Below are 12,425 nucleotides of genomic sequence, written 5' to 3'. Positions count from 1 at the left end.
GTTTCTTTTGATTATTTCAAAACTAGTTACATAGATTTGCTTTGACCTGTGTTTGTTATTTGTAATATTCTCTCTCTAAATGACTTGATAGGGAAAGTTCTATTTTTGTATTCAGTTACTTGTTCCTCATATTAAAACATAGTAGTATCACGAAATCCTGTGACTTGGGTAGTGTGTGTAATATGTTGAACTGATACTGAAGTATTGTGTTAAAAACAACCTTCAGAAGTGTCAAGTTAAGAGGAAGGTTTTATTACTTGTAGTAAGTGTTACTAACTGTTTTGTTGTGTAGGCCATGATCAAGAGCTGACAAACATCAGCGCTCACCAAACACAAAAACTTCTGGTAACGTCATCAAAAGATACCACGTTCCGACTGTGGGATTTCAGAGAAGCCATCCATTCAGTGAGTGTGTTTCAGGGACACACAGAGTAAGTCATACTGACCAATAGCCACAGACTCTGTTGATGAAACTTGCTAAAGAAAGAAAGAAACTGCTTAATAAACACTATAAAAAGATTAGCCCATGGTTTATATACCAAATCCACCAATATAGAAAAACTTTAAAGAAGCCCATACCCAACAAATTTGACTCCATATTAAGAGAGGATGACATACATAATTGTGAATTATTTGTATCTATGTTTAAGTATTTATTATTTAGTCCTGACAAGAACCTACTTACCTATTACCTGAACTATTCAACAATATCAAAATACTTAAGAATTGTTATAGTGCAACAGAATAATTCATATTGCATAAATTTTGGTAAATATAATATTCTTCCTTCAAATCCTGTAATTGTTTCACATTGTTAATTATGCCATCTTTATTTCATTTAATACTATGTGAGTTAGATAAATAAAAATTAATTACTTTTATAAATTAATAATTTGTGAAATGTTTAAAAAATACATTTTGTTGTGAGCTAGAATATTGAGGTAGTGGTAGTAAGTTGAACTATAGTCTTAAGGGTAGTGGTAGTAAGTTGAACCATAGTCTTAAGGAAAAGTGAAACGTGTAGAAAAGTTTCTTGTTACATACTCAGTGATGTGGTAAAGATAATTTTTACATACTCAGTGATGTGGTAAAGATAATTTTTACATACTCAGTGATGTGGTAAAGATAATTTTTACATACTCAGTGATGTGGTAAAGATAATTTTACATACTCAGTGATGTGGTAAAGATAATTTTTACATACTCAGTGATGTGGTAAAGATAATTTTTACATACTCAGTGATGTGGTAAAGATAAATTTTACATACTCAGTGATGTGGTAAAGATAAATTTTTACATACTCAGTGATGTGGTAAAGATAAATTTTTACATACTCAGTGATGTGGTAAAGATAAATTTTTACATACTCGGTGATGTGGTAAAGATAAATTTTTACATACTCGGTGATGTGGTAAAGATAAATTTTTACATACTCGGTGATGTGGTAAAGATAAATTTTACATACTCAGTGATGTGGTAAAGATAAATTTTTACATACTCTGATGTGGTAAAGATAAATTTTCTTAAATGTAATATGAGAAGTAAAATCAATGTGAACAACAAATAAAGTGTTAAGAAAACAAAACAATTTTTAAATAAAAATATTGATGTAATTTTACATGTTTGAATGTTTCCATAACAGTTGTTAGTTTAGTACTTTAAATATTCTTGTCTTGCTTTATATCAGTGTTTTAAGTTGTTAGGTTTTAATATAGAAAGATCGTTGGAAAACTTCTTTGTCAACAGGTCAGTAACTAGTGCTACTTTTACAAGTGGTGATAAAGTAGTGTCCGGTAGCGATGACAGGACTGTCAAGGTTTGGGATCTCAAGAATATGCGATCACCTTTAACAACTATACGACTAGACTCCCCAGTTAACAGGTAACACATACAGTTAATATATTGGTGTAACAATACTTAATTGTTTTATTGTTCACTCGAGGAGCTCCTCACCTTTGGAGGAGTTAACTTTTCAAACTCTTTAATTTCACTCTTCCAAAAGATATGTTTCTCTTTAACACTCAAGGAAAACCTAAATCAAACAGATTATTTAATTATAAAAAATATATATATTATTGTACAAGTCATTTTACCACCTTTTCAGACTTGCAGTTTCAAGTCAACACATCATAGCTATTCCCCATGACAACAGAAATGTCCGTCTGTATGATGTGACAGGAGTTCGCATAGCTCGCCTTCCTCGAGGAAACAGACTGGTAATGTGAAATATTTCATATGTATGTTTAAAATTTGAGCTCATCAAAGTTAACTAATTTAGTTTACAGCTTGTTCAACAGTGTAACATTCTAGTATAAGATTCATCTCTCTGTTTGAAAACCTTTGATCATTTTAGGTTTTCATTAAGTTCACAGAGGAAATTCTTTGGGGTTTAGGGTTATCAGCTGTAAGGACATTGGCCAGTAAAGAGCCTTATCACTTTGTTCTCACATTGTCCACTTGTAATATAAGGGAAGTTTGAAATTGGCCCAAACATCAGTGCTGCGTAAAGTAACTAGTGATGTGCATTATGTCCAATCTTCACATATCTTGTGGGACTGGTCTCGTTAACAGCCAATAGTATTTGATAATTAAGATAATTCCGAAAAGTAATATTAAAAACAGTGTTGTGTTTTAAAACGTACAAAATCTTAATAAACGCGAAGAAAATTATTTAGAAATGAAACGTGTCTAACTATAAAAGTTGCAGTAACATGTCCTCTTTGTAGCTATGTCATTTTAAAATATATACATCTGTGAAGTTAACAACAAATGTTGTATGTTCAAGGTAAACCTTTTCAACTAACTTTAATAAAACAGGTACTAGTTGTGTATATATCTCAGGTATGGTGTAATACAATGTGTACAAGTTTTTATTTGTTCTACTTGTATTACCCTATACATTCAAAGCCCATAGTGATGTAACTTGCTGCTTGTCTAAAGGTAGTAGAGAATATAACACTTGAATATGTTAACTTTAGAATATACAAGTTCCTTTATTATGTCTTGAAGATCTGGTAAAGATAACCAGAGGGAGTCATTGTACAAGTCACCCCAATATACTTTTTTCAAATATCCTATATAGACCCCCTCTGTGTGGATTCCTGTACGTGGTGAGGGGGACTTCCCAGGGAAGGTTCTGTTCTTTCAGTTTACCTCCTCTGTGATCTAAACATCTGCCCAAGTGTTTGCTGTGTGTGGTGACCTGTGAAGGGGAGGAGAGGATCCTGATGGTTGAGGGGTCCAACTTTGGCCTTGAGTCCTGTAGATGGTCAGACCTGGGCTGGCCCTCCTTGGGTCCATTAGCTGGTCTACTTGGGCTAGGATCAACCAAGTACTAGTGTTGGATATTCTCAGCAGGTGTTGTGGACATTGTATTTAATGCTGGTGCTTTGGTATAGTGCTCACAAAACCCTGACATTGCTGCAATGTCCTTGTTTGACGTTGTAGTGCATCCCCTCCTTGAACTCCATGGTAGATGGGGTCAGTGGGCACTGAAATTTTCCATTTTTCATTATGGATACTCCAATTAAAAATCTCAATAAAATAGTGAAAAAACAGTCTATAGGTCAACGACCACGTCTTGAAGATTCAGAGCAGCATTCCTCACCACCTGTACCACCTGTTGTATCTCATTTTCTTACATTGCACTCACTTTCAGACAAACCTTTAGGGCAAATGTCTCCCTTTTTCATTCAGAAGGAACTAGAGGGACTTGCTGGTTCTCCAGAGTCAGTAAAGAAGCTTCAATCTGGTGACATATTGGTGGAAACATCTACATCTCAACACAGTGAATTTCTGTTGCATTAAAAGGCAATTGAGGATATACCTATTGAGCTTACACCTCATGCTACTTTGAATTCATCACGAGGAGTTATTGTTGAGAGTGATTTTGAAGAACATCCCCAAGTCAGATTCTTGCTGGTTTCTCCACTCAAGGAGTTTCTGCAGTAAGGTGCATCTCCATTCATAAAAAATGGAATTACGATGCTGACCACTTTCCTCATTCTGACATTTACATCACCACGTCCACCTGCCACCATCAAAGCAGGTTATCTTAATTGCAGGGTACTGCAATACATTCCAAACCCTCTGTTTCCAGTGTCAGCAGTTTGGTCACTCAAAGATGTCATGTTGTGGTTCCTTGATGTGTGCTCGTTGAGGTGGCAAGGACCATGATACCTATGAATGTGAAACAGACCCTCGTTGCATCAATTGCAATGGCTCTCACCCATGCTGCTTCCTTTCTTGCCCTAAATGGTTGGAAGAAAAAGAGGTGCAGCTTTTGAAAACGATTCAAAACATTACTTACCCTGAGGCTTAAAAGTTGCTGTCCACTACTTCATCTCGGACATTGTATGCTGTTGCACTTCATTCCACTACTACAGTGGGTGTACAGATGGATCTCTCTGTGCCTCTAAAAGAATCATTCTCAAAACAAATGAAAAGTCTTTTGACATCCATGGTTAAAGTTTATGAATCAACTTCAACACCCATCTCTGTTCCTTACATACATTCCAACAAACTTATACCACACATTAACACAGAACATCGATCTGCTCCCCAACTGGTGGTAGAGAGGACATGAAGGATGTTCAGTGTTCTTGTGCATTTGACCTGTAGCTGCTTAAAGATATATCGTGCTCTTATTCGACCAAAACTCGACTATGGATCACTGGTCTGTGGCTCAGCCAGACCCTAGGCCTTAAAGATGCTGGACCCCATTCATCACTAAGAACTTCTACTTTGCCCCAGGACTTTTCACACTTCCCAAGTTCAGAGCTTATACACAGTCTCATGCATGAATCTTCTTTGCAACTCTCTTTACAATATGCTTTGAAACTTCGTTCCTTGCCAAAGCATCCCACCTGGGCTTGTGTTTTCTTTCCTCGGTGGGTCATACTTTTTTAGAAGAGATGATCTGTCATTGCTCCTTTTGGTCTTCATATCCCGATGCAGTGGGATGAATTGGGTCTGTCCTTGGATAAAATTGCTGTATCTAATATTCAGCCTATCCCACCATGGCTTCTTACAGTCCCTGAATGTGACCTATCTTTAAGTCATCTGAGAAAAACAGACACTTCTGATTGGGAAATACTGTCTGTTATTTGCTGAACATCTTTCGAACCATCCTTCCATTCCTATTTATACAGATGGTTCAAAATCAAGTGACTGTGGGCTCTGCCATGGTGTATCATGGTGGTGGATGCATGCAGAATCCCCTCTACAGCTTCTGTGTTCACTACTGAACTATACACCATTTCTATTGCCCTGGATCACATAGAAGCTAAGCAGTACTCAAACTGCACCATTTATACTGACTTTCTAAGTTCTCTACTAGCCTGGAATCACTTCATTTTAGTTCACACCCTCTTCTTGCCAATATTCAAAATCAACTGACTCATTTCTCTTTCACATCTTCTTCTATCCAGTTTTTTCTCAATATCGGGCCACGTTGGAATTCGCAGGAATGAGCTCGTCAACACTGCAGCTAAATCTGTCTGCTCTGGCACTATCACCGCTGTGCCTGTTTCATTTGTGAACTATGGTTCTGTATTCAAGACTTGGCTCCGTGCCAGCTGGCAGTAGACTTAGAGTGAACAATGCGAAAACAAGCTTTTCCAAATAAAACCCTCTATTGGACTTTGGCAGTCTTGCTTCTGTAAGGATTGGAAAGAGGAAGTTGTTCTAACTAGACTATGCATTAGTCACAGTTTTTTAACTCATCGTTTTTGTTTATCTGGAACTGATGCTCCAGTGTGTAGATCACAATAAGCCATATTTTACTTTCTTGCCATCGTTACGACTCTCAACGACTGCACCATTTTAAACATGTTCTGTCCCAAGGTTTGTCCATAACATTGGACAGTGTTATTGGTGATGGTGATACTGTCCACCTTGGTAATGTTTTTAGTTTTTTAAAGGCCATTAATCTGTTTAAATTTGTTATAAATTTATACATTAGACCTTTTTTAATGCGATTTCCCCATTAAGAATCAAAGTCCATCTAGTTTGCTTTGAAATTAGAAAATGGCCATAATATTTATTAACTCAAAACCAGGACTGGAAAGGCTAATTTCAGGTGACAAATGCTGCTGTTTAAACTATCCGTTAGTCATCCTGGGGAGTTATTAAAATTTTGCTACAACTTTTTTAAAACGTTGATTACTTTGCTTTTTTGCAAATGGCCATAACATCAAATAATTCAACCAGTACTGGAAAGGCCAACTTCAGGTGAATTTTGTACTTATGTGTTAGTCTTCCTAGCAAGTTTTGACAGTTATGCTACAGAAAGTCCTTTACAACTTTTGTTACCATAGTAGTTCTTTTCTACTGCTGTAGACTAGATGTAAAAATTGGTTTTAATGCTGTTGTTTTTTGGTTGTGTATTACCTTAATTACTTTTCATGAATTTTACTGTAATTTTAACTCTTTTTGGCTCAGATAGCTTAGTTACTTTGTGCCACAAAGCACCAAACCGATCAACCTATTTAGATAGAAGAACTGAAACTATTTAATATCTAATCAAATATATTTATTATAGGTTTATAAAAGTTGCATAACTGATATGCTAGTATCAGTTTCATTATAAACCAGATACTAATAAGCAACCTTAGAAAACAATTAACCAGGGGATGAGTATAATTAGTTTTTATATATAAAGATTTGTGATATATTAGCTGTTACCACCTAATGCAACATGCATTTCCAAAGATTATCTTTCATTGAATTTTCTCTCTTTCAGGGACATAGAAGAATGGTATGCTCCGTGGCTTGGGGAGATGAACGCATTCAGTCACATTGCAATCTGTTCACTTGCGGCTTTGATCGACTAATGTTGGGATGGCAGGTCATGCTGCCCACTAAAGATGACTCAAAGCCAAACGTGTTGAAGACATACTAAATCAAATTAAGGAAATTTCCTTGTTTGTAAAGAAACGGTGATTGTGTGTCAAAACATATAATACTAGTCCTGCAAACATGTTGCTGTCAGCACGAGCGTGGTGGATCGTTTGTTTGGAACTTTCACTTTGTTATTCAGTTTGTTATTAATAATGATAATACAATACTATAATTTAAATTGTAACCAGTTTTAACCCAACTGATTTAGTTTATACTAATAGGTACTAAATACTTAGGACTTGAAGAAATGGACTGTATAATTATTCAGACATAATTATTGTGAAGATAAATTTTATGTGAATGATTGTATTTCTTTACAAGAAAATCTTGAACTAGAAGTGAACAAGATTGTATAGCTAGTCACGACTTTCAATTACAACAGAAATCAATAATTATTCATTATGCTATTATTTTCTTAGTCCATTAATTAACATTATTTAACTGGTTTGTTAGGATGGTATTGGTCTGTTTTTATCTAGCAGCATTTGATCTTGTCAGAGGGCAAGGAAGGAATAAATATGAAGTAAAACTGGGGAAGTTTCGGAGTTTAATGTAAATGTATGTTACGAAAGTCAAAGGTAATTATTTGTGGATAAAGACAGTCTGTATCATAAAACAGACCCACAACAGACGATACTGTGAATATAACAACTTGTAAAAAACACCAGTTAGAGGTTGATGTATTTGCTTGTAAACTGTTTTTTGTCCATTTAAAAACGAAGTTTAGAACATTATTTGAAAGTGTTTCACAAGAGGACTTTAGTTTCATTTCTTTATTCTAAGTAATTCTTTAAAATAGTTTTTGTTTTTTTAACATATAACCAACTTCTATTATTAGTTGGTAATGTATTTTGACAAATACAAAGAATGCTGATTTGTGAAATGTAAATAGATTTGTAAGTAGTGTTTGATATTGGCCATGGTCCAGAGTTCAATGTTTTCACAATGGTCTATGTTCCTGTAGGATCCAGCCTATTCTTGGTTGGAATACTTTATTTCTTCAATAGTCTTTCTTTTCATGAGTTATTTTTTATTAATTCAATGCCACAAATGAAGGTTGGCTTATAATATCAGTTCATGTTTCTTGTGTAAAAGTTTCAGTACCATATATGGACTTTCTGTGCACCTCCTTTTAATGGGTTTTCAAGTTCCACAATAAAAATTAAATCAGTGACATGGATAATCTGTAGTTTTTCCTTTCAAAAAGAAGTCTCTGAAATCTAGGTTGTATCAAACATTAAGAGTGCTTTATTAACTTGGCATAGACTGAACACACTTAAATACAACACCCTATAACCTGACCACTTTCAAAAGATGGACATTTCTGCTTGGGTATCACACTTTGTTAAATTGATATATTGAATCTACGTTTTTCTAACATCATGAACTTTATAGAAAAAGCTTAATAGTACACATTTAAAATGAATCTTTCCTCACTCTTAACACACCAAAAATTTAGTTTTCTTAATTTACTCTAAAGGTGAGAACACGTGTTGTGAACATGAATACAAGTTTTCTTTGGTAACATAGAACGATTTGTAACGAGGCTTATGTACAAGTTAAATTAAGTGTATAAAACATGTTTCAACAGTAACTCTACCATGTAGATTATATGGAAGCGTACAGTATGCTAACGCTGAATTAACAAACACAATGATATTTAGTAATGGTCTTGTAACATAAATGATTTCTACAGTAAAAATTATATTCATAACTTTATTCTCTTACTACTGCTTACATGTTTTACACAAACCCTGAATGGTTTGATTATGAGACTTACAATAATAATTGTATCTTTAAAATACAACAGTTTTTCAACATAATGGGCAACCTGTGTTCTGCCTACTATTAATATTAAGCCTTCTGACTTACAGCTGAGCCACAAGAGATTTTAACCATGTGCATCCAAGTTATGAAAAGTAGTAACTTTTAAACTACATAGTTCAGTTTAAGATTCTTCCTCTAAGATTGCTTACAAACGTTCTGAATATGTCTTAACTATTCAACACTAGTTACGTTCCTGCTTAAAAACAAAACTTGTTCACCATTATTTACACAGCTAGTATTTGAATATGATGACCTAATTAGTAAGTTAATTGTTTTATATCTGACAGTATGTGCCTGTTTTTCTAATCAAAGTTCTGTAATGTTTGCCAGTTTTACCATGTTCCTGTAGTGCTGGCACTAGTGTTAAATCTTTTCTCATGCAGGAACCTGGCAGCACATGGTATCACAAAAGAAACTGTTTTGTCTACAAATTCTCTAGTAGTAAATTTCTTTTAGACTATAAACTTTTGTTTCTAACAGAAAATTTCAACTAGTGCAATTCCTCCAAATGAGAGAAGCTTGCCAGCAGTTCATTATTTTATGAAACTCTGAAGTATAGAATACATTTTCCCATTTCCCCTCAGTGTGGATTCCTGTACGTGCTGAGGGGACCTCCCAGGGAAGGTTCTGTTCTTTCAGGTTACCTTCTCTGGGATCTAAACATCCACCCATGGTTTGTCGTGCATGGTGACCCATGAAGGGGAGGAGAGGATCCTGATGGTTGAGAATTCCAACCCTAACACACCACTTTGGCCTTGAATTCCTGTAGATGGGCAGCCTTTGGGTGGCCCCCCTGGGGTCAGTAGGCTGGTCCACTTGGGCTAGGGTCAACCAAGTACCAGTGTTGGAAGTTCTCAACGGGTGTTGTGGACAGTGTCTGATGCTAGTGTTTGTATATAGTGCTCATGAAACCCTGGCATTGCTTCAGTGTCATTGCTTGACATTGTAGGGCTCCATGGTGGGTGGGGTCAGTGGGCACTGAAATTTTCTTTTTTCCTGTGAAGCCTCCAAATAAAAATTTAAATAACATTGTGAAAAAACAGTCAATAGTTAAATGACCACATCTTAAAGACTCTGATCAGCAATCTTCAACATCTGTACCACCAGTTGTACCTCATTTTCTCATCCTACACTCTCTTTCAGAGAAACTTTTAGGGCAAATGTCCCCCTTTCTTATTCAGAAGGGACTGGAGGGACTTGCTTCCTCTCCAAAGTCAGTAAAGCTTTGATCTGGAGACATATTGGTGGAAACATCCACATCCCAACACAGTGAATTCCTCTTGAATTCAAATGCAATTGGGGATATACCTAATGAGGTTACATCTCATGCTACTTTGAATTCATCACAAGAAGTTATTATTGAGAGGGATTTGAAGAATGTCCCTGAGTTGTAGATTCTCGCTGGTTTCTCCACTCAAGAAGCTTCTGCAGTGAAGCGCATCTCCACTCGCAAACATGGAGTTACAATGCCGAATAATGTCCTCATTTTCATATTTACATCACCACGTCCACCTGCCACCATCAAGGCAAGTTATCTTAATTTCAGGGTACAGCTGTACATTCCAAACCCTCTCCAATGTTTCCAGTGTCAGAGGTTCGATCACTCAAAGACGTCATGTTGTGGTTCCGACATGTGCTCATTGTGGTGGCAAGGACCACAGTGTCTATGAGTGTGAAATGGACCCACATTGTGTCAACTGTAATTGTTCTCACCCTAAATGGTTGGAGGAAAAAGAGGTGCAGCATTTGAAAACGACTCATAACATTACTTATCCTGAGGCTCGGAAATTGCTGATACCACTTCATCTCAGACATGTGTTGCTGCACTTTGTTCCACAACCACAGTGGGAGTGGAGACAGATCTCTTTGTGCCTCCAAGAGAATCGTTCTCAAAACAAATGAAAAGCCTTTTGACCTCCATGGTTAAAAAAGTTGATGAATCAACTTCTACACCAATCTCTGTTCCTCCCATACATTCCAACAAACCCCAAGATCCACATCCTTTGGTTCCAGGTACAGGCATTTCCTCGGATACATCTTCTTCTCCCACCCCAAGATGCAAAACTATCATTCTTTCAATGGAGTTCTCTTCCAACAGCAAAGACCTGCCCAATCGACCCAGGGCAGGATCCATGAAGGTTGATAGATCTCCCCTCCCTTGAATAAAGACAATAAAGAAAAAAGATGTGGTCATAAACAGAAGGCTTCTCCACCCAATTTGCCTGCACATAAATAAAAATGGCCACCTTGATACAATGGAACTAGCAAGTTTCACGTTCTAATCGGGATGACATCAAAACACTGATTGCTTCCTTCCATCCTGTATGTTTTTCCTTACAGAAAACATTTCTGAAACCTGCTAATACAGTCACCTTTCAGCAGTTTTCTTTGTACAAAAATGACAGGCTGTGTGATGGACGAGTGGCACTGTTGGTTGATCAGCATGTGCCCACCCTGTCTTTGTCACTCAACACACCCTTGGAGCCATAGCCAGCTCTGTTTCCTTGGGCCATACCATCACTGTTTGTTCTCTCTATCTGTCCCCTGGAGAGACATATGATCAATCAGACCTTGATGCTCTCATTGAACAGTTGCCATTTCCCTTTTTAATCCTGGGGGATTTTAATGGACATCATCCCCTCTGGGGAAGTGCTGTTATTGATAGGAGGGGTCACTCTGTAGAGCATATGCTTTTTGATCACAATCTTTCTCTTTTCAATACTGGTTTTTCCACTTATTTTCATGCACCTAGTCAGTCCTTTACTGCCATTGATATCTAAGTTTGCTCCCCTTCATTATTCTCTCATTTTTCATGGAAGGTTGATAATAATCCACGAAGCAGTGATCATTTTCCTATACTTTTGAGAGAGACTGACTGTGGTTGATGCCACCCAACTGCGTGCCCTGGTGGAAACTGGATCAGGCAGACTGGTCCACTTTCACTGCTGTTGCAGAACTTGATCCTGCCATTGTCTGTCAGCCATCAATAGACGACTGTGTGGCAGCAGTAACTGACTGTATTATATAAGCACCTGCTCAATGTATTCCTAAAACCTCGACACGTTTTCCGCTATATCCTTGTCCATGGTGGAATCCTGCCTGTCGCATGGCATGGAAGGCTCAAAAACGAGCCTGGGATACATTTTGTAGATATCCCACACTCTCGAACTGAATCACTTTTCAGCAGGCCTGTGCATATGCTAGGTGGGTAAGACATCAAAGCCAGAAGGAATCTTGGATTAAGTTCATAACTGGCATATCTTTTACCACCAGTTCCAAAGTCATATGAGGCAGGGTTCAAAAGATCAGTGGGCACTACAATTCTGTCCCCCTCTTGATCTTACTCTTTGATGGCCAAGAAGTAGCTGAAATCTGGAGCATCGCTGATACTCTAGGTGAAAGCTTTTGCCAGGTATCTAGCACTTCTGCTTGTTCCTCCACCTTCTTGGCCAGCAAGACTCGGGCAGGGCGTTCACCTCTTTCCTTTCAAACTGACTGTCTCTATGACAGTAATCATCCCTTTACACTGGTGGAACTGAAACTGGCCCTTCATCGGTCTGGCATTACATCTGTTGGACCAGATGATGTACCCTGTGACATGCTGGGCCATTTCTCTCCTGCTTCTCTTGATATTCTTCTAATTGTTTTTAACTGGATCTAAGCCTGGAAACAATCCCAAGATTCCTTCAAACTACAGTC

General features: G+C 37.1%; 1 protein-coding gene across 4 annotated transcripts in view; it reads left to right on the top strand.

Annotated features, from left to right (window-relative positions):
- LOC143236743 (WD repeat-containing protein 37-like) overlaps nt 1-8,076 on the top strand; it is a 28,411-nt gene extending 20,335 nt beyond the window's left edge. For all 4 annotated transcript variants that reach the window (XM_076475220.1, XM_076475218.1, XM_076475221.1 and 1 more), the window contains exons 9-12: nt 293-431; nt 1,746-1,880; nt 2,104-2,215; nt 6,742-8,076. In XM_076475220.1, the coding sequence (XP_076331335.1) occupies nt 293-431; nt 1,746-1,880; nt 2,104-2,215; nt 6,742-6,900 (545 nt within the window). In that variant the 3' untranslated portion in view covers nt 6,901-8,076. The remainder of the gene's footprint in view (nt 1-292; nt 432-1,745; nt 1,881-2,103; nt 2,216-6,741) is intronic.
- The last annotated feature ends 4,349 nt before the right edge of the window (nt 8,077-12,425 follow it).

This window comes from Tachypleus tridentatus, chromosome 13 (genome assembly GCF_004210375.1).
Source record: "Tachypleus tridentatus isolate NWPU-2018 chromosome 13, ASM421037v1, whole genome shotgun sequence".
NCBI classification, from domain to species: domain Eukaryota; kingdom Metazoa; phylum Arthropoda; class Merostomata; order Xiphosura; family Limulidae; genus Tachypleus; species Tachypleus tridentatus.
The sequence above is the reverse complement of the archived record's forward strand: the minus strand, read 5'-3'. Positions and strand labels throughout refer to the sequence as shown.